Source organism: Cebus imitator, unplaced genomic scaffold (genome assembly GCF_001604975.1).
Source record: "Cebus imitator isolate Cc_AM_T3 unplaced genomic scaffold, Cebus_imitator-1.0 Scaffold1, whole genome shotgun sequence".
Taxonomy (NCBI): domain Eukaryota; kingdom Metazoa; phylum Chordata; class Mammalia; order Primates; family Cebidae; genus Cebus; species Cebus imitator.
Window position 1 is genome coordinate 673,801 of NW_016107316.1, and position 17,686 is coordinate 691,486.

At 38.6% G+C, this 17,686-nt stretch overlaps 1 protein-coding gene across 10 annotated transcripts in view; it reads right to left on the reverse strand.

Annotated features, from left to right (window-relative positions):
- KIDINS220 (kinase D interacting substrate 220) overlaps positions 1 to 11,945 on the reverse strand; it is a 108,099-nt gene extending 96,154 nt beyond the window's left edge. For 7 of the 10 annotated variants that reach the window (XM_017525066.1, XM_017525073.1, XM_017525058.2 and 4 more), the window contains exons 1-3: positions 11,787 to 11,930; positions 5,124 to 5,222; positions 4,017 to 4,115 (exon numbers count right to left, since the gene is read on the reverse strand). In XM_017525066.1, the coding sequence (XP_017380555.1) occupies positions 4,017 to 4,115; positions 5,124 to 5,222; positions 11,787 to 11,894 (306 nt within the window). In that variant the 5' untranslated portion in view covers positions 11,895 to 11,930. Of the gene's footprint in view, positions 1 to 4,016; positions 4,116 to 5,123; positions 5,223 to 11,786 lie in introns of all 10 variants that reach the window. The other 3 variants (XM_037737126.1, XM_037737123.1, XM_017525032.2) reach the window with 2 other exon arrangements.
- Between the last annotated feature and the right edge of the window lie 5,741 nt (positions 11,946 to 17,686).

A 17,686-nucleotide genomic window follows, 5' to 3' on the forward strand; every position in this document is an offset into this window, starting at 1 on the left:
ACAGATCAGTCATGTCCAGGGATTGGGGATGGCCAAAGTGACGGGGCTGCTGTGTATGGAACTGTGGTGGAATATGTGTCACGGCACATGTCAGAGTGAATTTTACTGCATGTGAATTTTTCTAAAAATTAACCAGAATATGAAGAATATGGAAAGGAATCAACATGAGCTCATTTTTAAAAATACAGATAGCTACAGATATAGACATATGTGTATTCATAAGTTGCGTTTACTTCCTAACTCCATCCACCATGGACTAGAAGCCGGGACACCCCACTAGCAACAAGCACTCCTAACACCTAGATATTGGTTTCCAAACATTGTCCAATAAAAAAAGCAAGATTTCCTTGGGAAACTAGTTGATTCCAGTGCTAGCACAGAAAAAAAACAAGATGAGCATTACCCTGAGCCATTCTGAAGTACTAAAAAGTAAAGAAGTACTTGAAAAAAAAATTTTGTTTAAGTATGGAACATCTTAAAAGGGCACACAGCCAGCCTGAAAGAGCTTCTAATGGGTTGGAATAACTTGAACAATAACATTAGTACTGGGCTATAACCCAAGGAATAAATGTTCATGAGTCCATACTGAAATAGAAAGATATAGATATATAGATAAATGGATGGATGGATGGATGGATGAATGGATGGATGGATGGATGGACAGACAGATGGCAGATAGATAGACAGAGCAGGATGTGGGGAAGGGAAACAGGGAACTCTTCCTTACAGAAGAATTCTAATGAATTAATGTAGGACGAATGAGGGAGATAGAAAATCATCATCACACCACCACAGTAATGGTAATAACTCAGGTAAGAGTCACTGATGAATGCTAAATCAAGTAGGTGAAAGTTTAGTCAAAAGAAATATTTTGTTTAGTCTCAAAGCATCTTCCCCCAAATATTTAGTAATCACAAAGGGAAAAATAGTACCCTTACAGTGGCAGACACCACCCTAATCAAGAGATGAAGTTTGACATCACCAGTGATACAAACTGAAATCATGTTTCCCTAGGGGGTGCACCAAGAAAAGCACATCACCTCTGGGACATCCTTCCCTCTAAAGCACATCTGAATCTGAACATGAGAAACACCCACAAATCCAAATTGAGGAACCTTCTAAAATTACTGATGAATACTCTTCAAAAGTGTCAAGGCCGTGAAAGACACAACGTATTTAGGTCAAATTACAGAGCTGGGCATTTGATCAAGTCAAGTCTTACATATACATTTTAACTTGTAAAATACTTGCCCAGAACTTTTTAACATCATGCCCTCTCTTCAATTTAAATAATGTCCCAGCCAGGCATAGTGGCTCACGTCTATAATGCCAATACTTTGGGAGGCCAAGGAGGGCAGATTATTTGAGCTCAGGAGTTCAAGACTGGCCTGGGCAACATGGTGAAACCCCACCTCTACAAAAAATACAAAAATTAGCTGGCCATGTGGTGTGTGTCTGTAGTCTCAGCTAGGAGTGGGGCTGAGGTGGGAGGATCACTTGAGCCTGGGAGGCAGAGGTTGCAGTGAGCCAAGATTGCACCATTGCACTCCAGCCTGGGTGACAGAGTGAGACCCTGTATCAAAAAAGAAACAACAACAACAACAAAAAAAACAGGAGGCCTAGGCAGGAGGATCACTTGAGGTCAGGAGTTTATAACCAGCCTGGCCAACATGGTGAAATCCTGCCTCTACTAAAAATACAAAAAGCTAGCCAGGCATGGTGGTGCACGCCTGTAATCCCAGCTCCTCAGGAGGCTGAGGCAGGAGAATCACTTGAACCTGGGAGGCAGAGGTTGCATTTGAGCCAAGATTGTGCCACTGTGCTCCAGCCTGGGCAACAGAGCAAGACTCTGACTCATGGGAAAAAAAAAAAATAATGTCCCCCTGACCCTCTTTGTAAGAACCTACGAGATAAAAATATTAACCTCAAGAAAATGAAGTTAAACTGGCAAAATGAAAGACTGAGACAAATGAACTATAGTATAGCTTTATAGCTATTTCATGAACTCTTTCTTCAGTTTGGTGCCAGTAAAGGTCCTCACAGGAAGACTCCTCACTAGGGTTTTGATATCATACCCTGGAATTCTCCCAGGGACTCTGTCTTCCCTCAACTTGGTAGTTACTACCACCCACCTACCCAATCCTTTGAGGTTAAGGTCCCGCAATACTATGAGAGACACTGTCCTCAGTTTCCCCAACTTTCAGTGTTTTTAAGCCTAAATAAAGATCCTTTAAATATTAAAGGTTTTGTGGTCATCTGAAGAAATAGGGAGAGCCAAAGAAGTTTAAGAAATCAGTTTTTATGAATCTTAACGCATTTTTACACATTCATAATGTATATTTTATTGTTCCTAATTCCTTTGCTGATATATGTAAAACAATGATAGAGGAGAAAGCCTTTGGAGCAGGGAGACCTGGTTCAAAACCCAGCCCAAATGCTTACTAGCTGTGTGACTTAGGATAAAGAGTCACTTCTTCCAGTCTCAATTTCCTCAACTGCACATTGAGAACAAAATCAATCCTTAGTCCCTAGGATTGTTCTAAGAAGTCAGTTAAATGACACAGCAGCTATAAAGTACGTAAAGAGGCCAGGCATGGAATAGCTACCTACTGGTATGGCACCTATTGGTATGGTACTATTCCATGCCTGGCCTCCTTATGTGCTTTACAGCAGCTGTGTCATTATTAACCCAACTGATAATCTGGTAAGGTACTTTTAAGAAAATATTGAGAACTGGATAACTCCCTGCATTTCCCTTCTATCTTTCGTACCAACAAGGCAAGAACCACATTTTACTCCCAGCTGTTATGTCCATCTTTGCCTAGGTTACTGACATAATTTTCTTCTCTCCCTAAACTTTCACTGCAATGTACTTAAATTCTTTTCAGAACTATGTAAGATGGCTGGGCGCGGTGGCTCACGCCTGTAATCCCAGCACTTTGGGAGGCCGAGGCGGGTGGATCACAAGGTCAAGAGATCGAGACCATCCTGGTCAACATGGTGAAACCCCGTCTCTACTAAAAATACAAAAAAAATCAGCTGGGCATGGTGGCACGTGCCTGTAATCCCAGCTACTCAGGAGGCCGAGGCAGGAGAATTGCCTGAACCCAGGAGGCGGAGGTTGCGGTGAGCCGAGATCGCGCCATTGCACTCCAGCCTGGGTAACAAGAGCGAAACTCCGTCTCAAAAAAAAAAAAGAACTATGTAAGATACTAGTGGTTCCCTATATCTTCCTATGATACCATCCATTTCTCTTAATTTTGAGAACAAATATAAGACTATACAGGTATAACTACTGTGTATATTATAATGTGCTATTAGGTACAAAATGGTGGAATGCTGTGGCTTCTTCAAAACTCAGACCATCTGTACTTCAAAAAGCATCATCAGCTAAGTAATAAATATTTTATGTACCACAGCAGGTCATCTTCTTCCTTTCTTCTACTGTTAAAGTCAACTTTTTAAAAGGCTGAACATTTTACAGAATTAGCCAGAAATGATCTCTCTCTTCACCTTATGCTTTAATCAGATGCCAAGCTCAAATAAGAGCTAAGTAATAATTAAGGATCACATCTTGTTAAACTTCTGTCATGCACAGATAGCTTGTCTGAAAATAATCACATTTTTAAAATAAATCTAAACATATTATTCTGAAAAGCACAACTTCAAACACCTGATAAGTTTTAAAACCATACGCTGTCCCTCCTAAAGTCCTATCTAAAGGAAACAACTGTCTCAGAAGTTTCAAAACGTTGATATATTAAAGGGTAATGAGTTATTTGTAACAATATTTCAGAATTTTAAACTCTGAAACAAATGAAAAATGACTAACAATATTCTAAGAGGTATAACACCTGGGTTTTAAAACATTTTTGAGGGTCATTTCAATGCCCAATCCCAAATGCTAAACACATTATTATAATATCATTTCACACATAAAAATACAAGATTTCACACATATCTGTTATAAATAAGATTTCAGCTAATGAAGAATATACTATAAAAAACGTACATACCATATCACGGTGCTCCAAGTTAACCCCACATTTCAGTAGCTCTTCTACGATGTGTACATGCCCTTCTTTTGATGCGGATATAAGTGCTGTCCAATTATCCTTGAACACATATTTTAAAAGTTACCATTTTAAAACCAAAAATAACATTTCAAAGGAAGAAAAACTAAAATTAAATTTACATACCAAATGATCATACCAAATTGACATGATTTGACCCATGCTAACTAAACTACTCTAAAGTGATACTGAAGCTCTCTTAAGATAAATCAGTCTGTCCATTTGCATCACTAATAATGGTGTAAACATGGTTTTATAACTGCTTGTTCAGTCTTCTCACTGGACTTCTAATCATATACTATGTTTTTAAAAAGGAGACAAGATGATCTTCAAAACCTCAAAGCTAATCCCCATGGCTAGCAACCATTACTACAATATAAATTGGAATTAAAGAGACTGCAATCAGATTTAAAAGCACATTCACAGGCTACCAAACTTCAGAGATCTCATATGATGTGTTAAGAAACTTTGTGATACGGAAAAAGAACTATTCTCCTTTATTTTGTAAATAAAGGATACAAGCATCCTATGTTAACTTTTATTCCTAATTGTAATTTAATTCAAGTGATCATTCAATTAAGAAACAAAATAGATGTAGCTATGTGACCCTCAAACGCAATTCCAAAAGTACAGGAAGAATTAGAGGAAATGTAACTTTGTAGAATGTTGATTTATCCCTCAGAAGTGACATCAGAAGGGAACACATCTTCCTGGCCATTATCATGTAATGACATTTATAATATGTTACCATTATGGACAGTTACTTAACATGACTCATATGTGGGTATCTTCAAGGCAAACATTTAACTGCATGTACACAGGCTCTCTATTCAGCCAGTCCCATCCATATACAAAAACCAAAGAGCTGAGATCCTTCATTGATAGTAAAAATTTCCCTCCTGTATTACTCTTTAAAAAAAGAAAACTGATATAGCCCACTAAGCAAAGTTGAGATATATGTAAAAGTTTTAATCATTACTTTTGAATCACTTCTGAAAAAAAAAAAAAATAGCCAAGAGAGAATAATGAGTTAATTATTTTAATATATACCAAATCTTCCAGATTGCAGTTAGCTCCATTCTTAATTAATTCCTTCACTATTTCCAGATTGCCTTGTTCTGCAGCTATCATCAGTGGAGTCTGGCCACACTAGAGAATATAAAAGACACAGGGAACTTATCAAGATACTGTACTTTTATTAAAACATCACAGTTAAATATAGCACACATTTTCACAAATGCATATTAAGCATCAGTTAGTTGTGTTTACTATATTTAATTTAGAAACAGCTAAGTTTCAGTTTACTAATAATTTAAAAGTCAAAGAAAAAATAAAACACAACTTTCTTCCCACAGCATTAATAATCTGACACAAACCCTGAGTGACGGCGGGGCAGGACATGCTCTCGACCCAGCCTGTGCCACTCCCAGCCTTAATGTGCCCTCCTGCTCATCCCTACCTCTTTACTCATCCCCTATCATTTACTTTTCCTATGCTAATCCTTGTTTGTAACCACATTTTTATTGTGTGATTAACAACTGATTATTGTCTGTCTCACCTAAAGGCTGGGAAACATGTCAGTTTTGCTTACAGGTTTAAAAGTACATACCCAGTGTGAGGGACAATGACTGCCACACACGTTCCCAAACATTTGCTGGGTAAACGAGTGAGCAAAGTCTCAAAGAATTTAAAAATCTTTTAGGCACAACATCCAAATAAGCAAATAATTATAATGATTACTGAAATACAACAGATGCTATTGTAAGTATAATACAAGTAAGGATTTAAACACAAACACTCGTTTAAAGTTCAAAAATCGATCACATTAAATACAGACATTCTTATGTAAGGACAGATACTAAATTATATGTGGTAGCCACATGTCATCCAACCAGGCTCACCAGGGAATGACGTATTATACATAGATTTTCTGGGTGAACCAATTTATCCTCTCAACATTAAAGCTGATTATAACTTTTAAGATAATCATCATTCCAAAAAGCTATGCACATACTGTTACCTGTTAAACAGATTACCTTAAACATTATGTTTATAATTCTGAGTCATAACTACTAACATTAATTATGATGCCACGCATGTCTCTGTCAGCTCTAGGTTCTTTGTTATAAATTCTACAGAATGGTTCTCGCTTCTAATCTACTGGGATAAAAAGTGAGATATCAAAGTTATTGATTAGTAGAATATATAAATTAAAGCAACAAACTAAATCCACAGTCTTGAGGGTACATCAATTTTACATCATAGTTTTCAAAACTGTAATTCCAAAGACTCAGGGAAGGTTTCTGTTTACTCTCTGGGGTCACAGTTACATTTCAGATGTTCACATAGAAAAGTGTTTCCAGATAATGAGAGAAAAACATAATTTAAATGTCTTAATAATATAAATGTTATAAATATATAACATAATACAAAGGTTATAAATACCTGTAACACAAGTAGGAAAGATGGTATAAATCTGATAGCCTAGAAACATGCCAAATGAAAGACGTGAACGGTCATTATTTTGTCTTGCAGAAACTATTAGTTGTCTACCCACTACCTAAAATGACAGGGCTTGTTAGAGGTGGCAATGAGCTCAGCTGAAAAACACATCCGTGTTCAGCCTCACTTGCAGATGGAAATAATCCCACAACAATGCCCGGGCTAGCTCTTCAGGAAAGCTCTGCCAGGGACTAATTCAGCTGCTCTGCGCCTTTTCCTCCTCCTTGCCTGATACCGAGACACAATGCTGCAGCTTCTGCAACATGACTGGAGGCAGTAGGCACACACTGAGGGGTGGCCAGAAAGGAAGGAGCCTGGGTCCTTGAGGACATCCTGAAGCCATCATATCAGCCTAGGAATGGCTCATCTAGCTTGTCATTATGTGAGAAAAACAAAACTTTAATTTGTCTAAATCACTGTTTTGAGAGTAATTCTTAACTGATACACCTTTTGTAGCTACACTATCTAAAAAGATAATGACTTTCACGAAAGGCTGTCATAAAGTTTTACTGGATCCCCAAAGAGAACGATTGTTACTTTAAAAATTGGGCCTCAAAACAAAGCCTATTTGGATTCTCCTAGTTCTTAACCAGTCCAGCAACTACAATTGCAGAGACAGAGTAACTTGTGTCATGACAACTTCATTCTTCCACTTGAAAATAAATCAATAAAGATCCTTTCCATACTTGACTCCACAATCCCAGCAAATTCCATGCCCATCTCCTTCCAGAGAACACAGGATTACATAACCCACATAACCCCTGCCCTACTACTCATAGTGACCTCAAGCCAAAACACACCAAAACAAAACAGAACACTATGCACTCACTGAAATACCAGGCTTTATCTCAGCTTTCCAGAAGACTACAATGAAAAACAGCTATTATTCACGCATCTTTTTGCTCTTCCCAATTTCTAGGTTCCCATTTCTATTTATTTAAGGGTATGAGACCTAAATAACCACTGTTTTTTTAAAGCAGTCCTTCTGGAGGATTTATACTTCTTTGATTAAATATGGTGAAACTAAAACATTTTGAAATCCTCCTTTGAAATTTCCCTTGAAGTCTATTTATAGGCCAGGGACAGTGATTCTCACGCCTGTAATTCCAGCACTTTCGGAAACTGAGGCAGGAGGATCACTTGAGCCCAGGAGTTGGAGACCAGCCTGCGCAACATAGTGAGACTTCATCTCTACAAAAAAAAATTAAAAGAGCCAGTCATGGTAGCAAACACCTGTAATCCTAGCTACTCAGGAGGCTGAGGTGGGAGGATTGCTTAAGCCCAGCAGGTCAAGGCTGCAGAGAGCTGGATCATGCCACTACACTCCAGCCTGGGCAACAGAGCAAGACCCTGTCTCAACAAAATAAAGTTTACTCATAAACATATAGCAAAATCCACTGCTTAAAGTCTCAGTTCATTTTCTTAAACAAGAGAAAAATGACTAGCCTCAACCTTATACCAAGGAGAGGTGAGAGTGGCTTTTTGTTCCTTTCAAAAATAAAAATAAAAACCCTTCGCTAATCTACAAAGGACAAAGATTTGCCATCATTGAGAAGACTGGCATCATAGGCCAAGGATTTATCTAGTTTACAAATAAAGCAACAAAAAAAAAGGAAACTAGAATTCACTGTTTGTGACCAATTATGTGCTAATAAGCACAGTATCAGGCAATTTTACCCCTTTTTTTATTTGTTTATTTTATATTTTTTAGAGATAGGATCTCAGTCTGTTGCCCAGGCTGCAGTGTAGTGGTACAATTGTAGTTCACTGCAGCCTTGCATTCCTGGGGTCAAGTGATCCTCCCACCCAAGCCAAGTAGCTAGGTCTAAAAGTGCCATACCTGGATAATTTTTTTTAGTAGAAGTAGGGTCTCACTACAGTGCCCAGGCTGATCTCAAACTCCCAGACTCAAGAGATCCACCTACCTCAGTCTCCCAAAGTGCTGAGATTGCAGGCATGAGCCACTGCATCCAGCCTACCCACATGTTTTTTTTTTGAGACGAAGTCTCGCTCTGTCACCCAGGCTGGAGTGCAGTGGCACAATCTCAGCTCACTGCAACCTTCGCCTCCTGGGTTATTTTAATTGATCTGATACTTAAGAACCTTTCCCAAAGCTTATAACCAAAACACATTAACATAAAGTTACATAAATACTTTTTAAAACGAAAAAGAAGGGAAAAAAATCCAAACAACTTTTTGTAATTCTACAAAAATTAACATCTTATCAGAAGAATGCTAAAAAAAAAAAAAAAAAAAAAAAAAAAAAAAAAAAAAAAAAAAAAAAAAAAAAAAAAAAACTTTTACACTGAGCCATAACTGAACAAGCCCAGGTAGTTTCAAATTATCACTTTAAAACTCCAATTTAAATTGATACAATATTAAACTGGACATAATGCTAATTAATATCCACTAAATGCTTATCTTGCATGATGCCAAATTCAGCTCTTTGCCACTGTGCTTTAGCGGTAACATTAATAAAATTTTACACTTACTGGTGTGCTATTTTTTTCCTTCTAAGTGAACCTATTTTCTCAGTGTTCCCTGAAGTAAAACTTAATGTTTTCAAACTATCATATGGTTATTCCAAATATGCTAACATATGCTAACAAAATGACTACTTCTGTAATTCTTTTATAACAATTACTAATCTCCAATTATAAATGTTATGTCTTATCTATGTACAAAAATTTTTAACTATTCATAATCATAGAAGGGGTAATGATGTTAACTAATGAAAATATATTTTGATCAATATAGAAACATTGAAAATATAGGCATTATCTATCATTAAACTTTATTCTGAAGACTCAAAGAAAACTCATAAAGCTTAAACAGATTATAATTTATTTAAAATCAAATAGAGCAGAGTTCAAATACGGACTCTACCAAACAATATCTTGGATAGGAAACTGAGGAATTAAGTTATCTATCCATAAATAATGATAAATAACAGTAATATTCTTCGTATAGCTGCTATGCAAGTTAAATGAGTTAAGATATAGAAAATATATACCAGAATATTTGCATAAGTACTCAATAAAAACATTAGCTAGCATAATATTATTGTAAGAACAATTTTATATCAAGATTTCCTTAACAACTGAGTTAACATTAAATGAAATTAGGTACTCCACGTCAAAATAAGTAATAATAAAGTAGTTATTAAGTCAGTTCAGCAGCTTTAAAAACATGTATAGGTAAGGCATGATGGCTCACACCTGTAATCCCAGCACTTTGGGAGACTGAGGCGGGCAGACAGATTGAGTCCAGGAGTTCGAGACCAGCCTGGGCAATAAGGCAAAGCCCCATCTCAACTAAAAATACAAAAAATTAGCCAGGCATGGTGCTGTACACCTGTGTCCCAGCTACTTGAGAGGGGGCTGAAGCAGGAAGATCACTTGGGCCTAGGAGGTCAAGGCTGCAGTGACCCCTGATTCTGCCACTACACTCCAGCCTGGGTGACAAAGTGAGACACTGTCTAAAACCAAAAAACAAAAGCAAAACCATTTATAATATTTGAACACCCATGTTTATAGCAGCATTATTCACAACAGCCAAGGGATGGAAGCAACCCAAATTTCTAGCCACAGGTGAACAGATCAAGAAAATGTGCTACATACATACAATGAAATATTATTCAGCCTTAAAATGGAAGGAAATCCTGTTACATGCTATAACATGGATGAACCTTGAGGCTATTATGCTAACTGAAATAAGCCAGTCACAAAAAGACAAACAGTATGTAAGTCCAATTACATGAGATGTCTAAATAGTCATATTCATACAAATAGAAGGTAAAATGGTCACTGCCAGGGGTTAGGAAGAGGGGGAAAGGGAGAGCCATTGTTTAATATTGTTTTGATTTTGCAGGATGAAAGAGATCTGGTAGGCCGGGGACAGTAGTCACACCTGTAATCCCAGCACTTTGGGAGGTGAGGTAGGCAAATCACTTGAGGTCAGGAGTTCGAGACCAGCCTGACCAATGTGGTGAAACCCCATCTCTACTAAAAATACAAAAAACTAGCCAGGGGTGGTGGCACATAACTATAGTCCCAGCTACTTGGGAGGCTGAGGTATGAGAACCACTTGAAAGCAGGGGGCGAAGGTTTCAGTGAGCCAAGCTCATACACACTTTACTCCAGCCTGGGCGACAGAGTGAGACTTCATCTCAAAAAAAAAAAAAAAAAGAAAAGAAAAGAAACAGTTGTGGAATCTATTGCCCAACAATGCAGAAATACTTAATACTCCTAAACTGTATCCTTAAAAATGGTGAAGATGGTAAAGACAGTAAATTTTATAGTATGTGTTTATCACAACAAAAATTTATAAATAAAACTTTTTATATGTCTACACACAGATATATACGTAAGCAAATACACACAAACATGTAAGTATATATACATACACATATACATATAGTGTAAAATAAAAACTCCTTATTCATCTTATCTACTGGCAAGAAATAGCATACTCTTGAAAATACATACAGTTCTAAGAGACAGCGTTGTTTTCCTTAAGTTTTATAAAACAAACACACACCCTGACACTTACAAAATTTACACAAAACTGTATTAGCACCTAAAATGTCATGCCAAATAATAATAGCTTGGCTCTTCATAATGAACTAAGATACACATTTTTAAACTCATAACAACGAGTAGAAATATCTGAGTTAATGTTTATTAATGTGTTCCTAACTATAACACATAACCTATTTAACTCTCAAATAAAGTGAAACGTATTTTATAGGTAGAGCCAAAGTAAATGATATATAAATTGTTTTATATATTATTTAAAGATGTAGGGGTTTTATAATCCCAAAGTGTATGGGACAAACAATGGTGGAAAACAGTTGGGGTTCATTAAAGAAAGTATTTCAACAATCCTTGGTTTCTTGTCTGGTTAATCAAGATCAGGTCCAGATGATCTCCAAAGTTTCATAGAAGAACTTGATTTCAGTAATCAAGCTTCCTGAATATTAAGTCAGGGGAAAAAATTAATAAAGCTAAATTCAATAGTCAATCATTTATATAAGTTAAAATGTACTCCAAAAACATGGAATTTGAAGTACTTTTAAGACATTATATCGTAAGTATAGTCCAATATCACTAAGGGTTAGAACTACCTATTTCTTACACACTTTTATCCTGTACATAGTAGGTAGTCAACAAATCTTCATGAAAGAATTTAATTTTACAAACTTGGTCTTACCTCATTTCTCTCATCTACATCTTTGCATTTTTCAAGAAGAGCTTTCAGAGCAGGAATGTTTTCTTCCTCTACATAATTTATTACACTCTGTGATATCAAAACTGACATTTTCACAGAAAGCTGCAGTTCACTTCAATACCTGTTAATTAGACAAAATACACATAATTCACAGTTAGAAAAGAATTAAGTTACTATTAAATACAGTATCCTTCTTAACATTAACCTCATGCGAGGATACCTCCAGTGGCAGAAGTGAAGACATGGCTTCTGACAGCTTCAATAGCTCAGCTGGCAAAACGCCGCCAAGATGTCGCTTCCCTAGGTTCACACTCACCTCCATCTTATCCAAACACCAAACTCCAGATCCATCCCCATGCTTCCCTGCTCCTCCTGCTGTCACCATCCCAGTAAACAGCAGCTCCAGGTCCATTCTTCCAAGGCCAAAAACCTTGGAATTGACCTCTTCCTCTTGCACCCTACACCCAATCTATTAGAAAATCCTTTTGGCTCTACCTGTAAAACACATTTCACATCTGACTACCACTCACCACTTCCGTCACTGCCACCCGGGATGAGCCACAGTGACTCTCACCTGGATCACTGTCATCACTTCCTAACTGGCCTCCCAGCCGCCACTCTACCTGGAAAAGTGGATTTTAAATGGTCTCATTGCAAATAAATATTAAGTATGTGAGGTGATGAATATGTTAATTGGCCTGATTTGATCACTGCACAATGGATACACATATCAAAACATCACACTGGATCCCATAAATATATATAATTTGTCAATTAAAATTACATTAAAAATTTTTTTTAACTTTAACATACATCAGACTCACCTGAAGAGCTTTTAAAGCAAGTATCTGGGCCCCAACCTCAGAAAGTCTGACTCAGCAGGTCTGGGTGGGGCCCCTTACTCTGCATCTTTACCCAGCTCCCTGTGACGCTGACACCACTGAGGAAGAACCGCAATGTGGGGAGTACTAAGTCAGAGCACAGCCTCTTTTATTCGAAGCCCTCTAAGGGCTTCTCAGAGTGCTCAAAGTAAAATCAAAGGTTTTTACCTTGGCCTAGATGACTCTAAGTGGCAAGCCTCTCACCTGTGTTACACGTGTGACCGTGGCTCCTACCACTCCCTCCCACCCTCCTGGCTGCCTGGCCATGCTGCACACTGTTCCACCTCACCAGGCCTCTGTGCTACTTTTCTGTCTGCTTAGAATTCGCTTCCATAGGACATACATGTGGCTCACCCCCAACCTCCTTCAGGTCACCTGGTTAGAAAGCCTCACCTGACGTGGGAGGTGAGAGTCCCAAGCTCACACAGGCTTCACTGTAGCCCTGCACTCTCAACCCTCTGTCTGCTCTCACCGCTCTCCATAGCACTTGCCACCATCAGAAAATTGACATATTGTTTGCTTATTGTCTGTCTACCATAACTACACTTTAAGTTCCAAAGTAGGAATTTTATTATATTCAAATGGACATCCAAATGCAAATAAATAAACAAACCTCAATCCATACTTTGTACCACATATAGAAAGTACAAAACTTCTAGAAGAAAACATAAATGACCTTAGCGACCTTAGATTAAGAAGGATTTGATATAAGTATGGTGCATAAAAAAAGAAAACTGATAAATGAGAGTTCATCAAAATTGAAAACTTCTGCTGCTATGAAAATAAAATCGCTTGGGACTGAATCCTTTTTCCTTCCTTTTCCTCTACTCTTGAACAGGACCATCTATAACTGACATCCCATGCCCACTCCCCAACTCTAATGTTGGAGCAGATAACTTGTTTCTTGTGTTTCACAGGTGGAAAGGAATCATGCCTCCGGATGGACTACACCCACAGCCTCTCATATCTGATTTAGATGATGAGATTTAAATGAGACTCTGGACTTTGGGTTGATGCTGTAATGGACTGAGACTTTGAGGGAGGCCTTAGGATGGGGTGAATATGTTTTGCACGTGGGAAAGAAGTGTATCTCTGGGGGCCAGATGGCGGAAACCATTGTGCTATATGATTCTACTTACACAGCATTCTGGAAAAGGAAAACTACAGGGGCAGAAAACAGATCAGGGGCTGCCAGGGTCTAAGACAGGGGAATGAGATGGCTACAAAAGAGTACAAAAGAATTTGGCGAGTTAATGGCTGTTCTCTATCTTGACTGTGGTGACAGTTACACAGTCATTTGTCAAAATCCAAAACCATCCAATAAAAAGGGTGAAGCCTATTACATGTAAATTATACATCCACAGACCTTACTTTTAGGGAGTATATATTCACAGCAACTTAAATCTATACTCCTGGGTTGAAAAGTTTTATTTTAAAAAATGATGTTATTTGATCCAATAGTTTCACTTCTAGGAATTATTCTAAAAACATGAGAAACATGGACAAAATTTTGAGATTTTAAGTAAAACAATTTTATCCACAAGAAGAAAAATCTTAGAAATGGATATTATATAAATTACAAAAATTCACAAAGTAGGATAATATACAGTCATCAAACTGTCTCAAAAATGCATTACAGAAAAATGCGCATAATAGAAGAAGTGGGGTAAAAGATTAAGAGCCATATATACAGCATCTCAGCTATTTTAAATATAAACATTTTTCAATATTGGAAATAAAAAAAGAACAAATGGTAATGGGCATTAGTATAATTTTGTTTTCTTTAGAACCTTTATTTCCTGCATGTTCCAGAATGTGATACTTCTATCATTAGAAAGCAGTGAGGGATTTTTATTAGCAGTCATCAGCAACACCCACCTTCATTTGTTCCCATTCTTCAGCAAGGCTTGCGGGATCTGGCTCTCCCTCTATGCCGGCCCCAGCTCACCCACAGCCCAGCCAAGCAGAAGCACTCAAATTCACCCCACTCCCCCAGTGCTGTTCCACACCCCTGCCTGTGCTCGATTTGCTCCTTCCAAGTAGAACACCGTTCTCATCTCTACTCTACCAAGGCATCCATCTCTCTCTGAGTAGCAAAGCTACCATGTGTCATCCAGTTTACCCCCTAAAGTGTGAGATCAGCCAACATCCAGTTTACCCCTTAAAGTGTGGGATCAGCCAACTCCATGCTCAGTGCCTTAGTTTAGGCCTTCCCCATCTATACTAATCAGACCCCTAGGGTTGCAAGAGACTAATTTAAACTAGCTTAAGCAAAACAGAAAAATGTATTTGAAGGATGCTGGTTTATATCCCATAAATACACTATGGGGAGAGTGGGTGCCACTGGACCTCAAATGCCAGGAGGATTCTCTTTCTCTACTCGCTTAATCTACTTTCATTCTAGACCAACTTCTTCTACACAAAAAGAAATATGGCTTCGCACAGCTCTCCAGCCCCAAATCAGATAATTGATTTATTTTTTTTTATTTATTTTGAGACAGGGTCTCACTCTGTCATTCAGACTGAAGTACAGTAGCACGATCACAGCTCACTGCAAGCTTGGCCTCTCAGGCTCAAGCAATCCTCCCACCTCCTGAGTAGTTGGGACTACAGGCGTGCACCACATGCCCAGCTAATTTCTGTAGAAATGAGGTTTCACCATGTTGCCCAGGCTGGTCTCAAACTTCTGGGCTCAAGTTATCCACCCGCCTCACCCTCCCAAAGTGCTGGGATTACAGGCATGAGCCACTGCACCTGGCCTAAATCAGATAGTTTCTACCAGCAGAGAAAGCAGGTTATTATTTGTTCCTAGATCCAAAAGTTCCAGAAAAAGGCTCTGACTGACCAGGCTGGATCTGTTGCACACTCAGAGGCAATCAACTAGAGACACAAAGTTGGGAGGGGGTTACAAGGTCACACAGTATTGACATTGTTTCCAGAAAAGAGTAAACAGTTGTGATGTAGACATGAATTCTAAAAATGTCTGCTACACCATCTCTCACCTGGATCAGTGTCACAGGCTATCGATTTTTGCCTCCCCTCTCCAGTCCTGCCCCTCCACTCCATTTGCCACACCGAAGCAAGAGTGATCCACGACACATTCCTCTAGAAACCAAGGTTGGGAGGACAGATGACAGCCTTACTACTTACAAGTTATTCAAGGAATTTATGTCCTCTAAGGCTTTTAAGCCATCGAAAAGATGCAAATATGCAATTCCTATGGAAAGCTTTGCTCTCCGCTAAGCAGAGTGAAGACTCAGTAAGTTCAATTCTTGATTTTGCTTAGGACATGCAGATCCTTCACAATCTGGCCCCATCTTACCATTCCAGCCTCATCTCTTCCTTCCCTGCCCCCCACACACAGTCACATCTACACTTCCAGCATCAGCCAGACTGATCTTCCTGTGGCTCCTTCACTGCCCCACACTTTGTTCATTCCAGGCCTTTGCACTTAATGCCCCCTCTGCTTAGAAAGTCTATGGTCCACGATATACATGCCTGGACAGCTCCCACCCATCCTTAAGAACATGGCTCTAACAGATCTTCTGGAAGCCTTCACTGACTGGCTGCCTACCCCAAGCTGGGCCAGGCCCTGAGCTCCTCCACCCCTGTGTATACATCTAGTTGTAGACTGCTCACATCACACTCAACTCTCCTCTCCATTTTACTTACTCTCTCCACATCTCCCTAAGACTACAAGTTCTTGTGGCAGAATCTGCTTTTTATCTAGTATAATGCCTACACAACAGGGGGTGAGAGAGAAAACCAGCCCCTGACTGTCAGGAACTGACCTGGCATGCACAACCAGACTTGGTGTTCTAAAGTAAATGCAACAATTTCAAAGAACACCAACATCAAGCAAGGTCACTCTGTCACCAGGATATGAAGACAAAAATAAAACTACTCTGGAATCATATCTGAACACACAGACCAAAACATGAACATTATCCAAACCACAAAATGCTCAAACCTCTTCCCATCCTGGCTAATATGAAGGAATGCTGCTCTTTATCAAGTACAGACTTAGCCTTACTCCATGCCTCTCTCCATTTCGTTAAGATTTTAAATCTCCAATTGCAGAATGCCCACTGCCCCTGCTTCCTATAGCACCCAAGACCGAGCAAAGCTTTTCTTCCTTGAACTCTTCCCCAAATCACCTAACATCAGCTCGAATCTTCTAAGTCTTTTCTAACAACCTCTTACAGAGATCTCCCATAGTTCCCTAGGATAGGCATTCTCCTTCATTGCAGGAGTTAACAAGACCGACTTTGTTCAACTATAAGTATGGTCCTAGCTGTCTTTGACTAGGACATTGACTGTGTTTGATAAATTTCACTGAGCAATCAATTATTAAATGTCATGTTTGTAGGCACATATATAAGTACCCAGAAATTATAAAACCAAATTAGAACATTAAATCCATATCTGTTGTTATATACAATAGTAAAACTCATGACACACTGTCATGTTAAAGAGTATGTATATGGTATAATTCTATTTGATAAAATAAATAAAACCCCTATATATGTATCTATTCAGTGTGTACACATGAACAAAAAGTGTGGAAGGACACATACTTGGCTGTAAAGTTAGTTATCTTACCACGTAGGACTAAAAGGAGGACATTATTAGCTCTGTCTTTACATGGCTTTATGCTATACCATTTTACTTGATATAAGTCTACATTCATTTTCATTAGGAAAAAAAAGTTTAATCACAGGAAAAAAACGACAGCTTCTTGTCTTTCACATTTCAGTGTCAATGTTCACTTTAAAAAGGCCTTTCATCTTAAAGAGAAGCTCACTCTAGTGGTTAGAAGTATAAACCCAGCACTTTGGGAGGCCGAGGCGGGTGGATCACGAGGTCAAGAGATCAAGACCAACCTGGCCAACATGGTGAAACCCCGTCTCTACTAAAAATACAAAAAATTAGCTGGGCATGGTGGCACGTGCCTGTAATCCCAGCTACTCAGGAGGCTGAGGCAGGAGAATTGCCTGAACC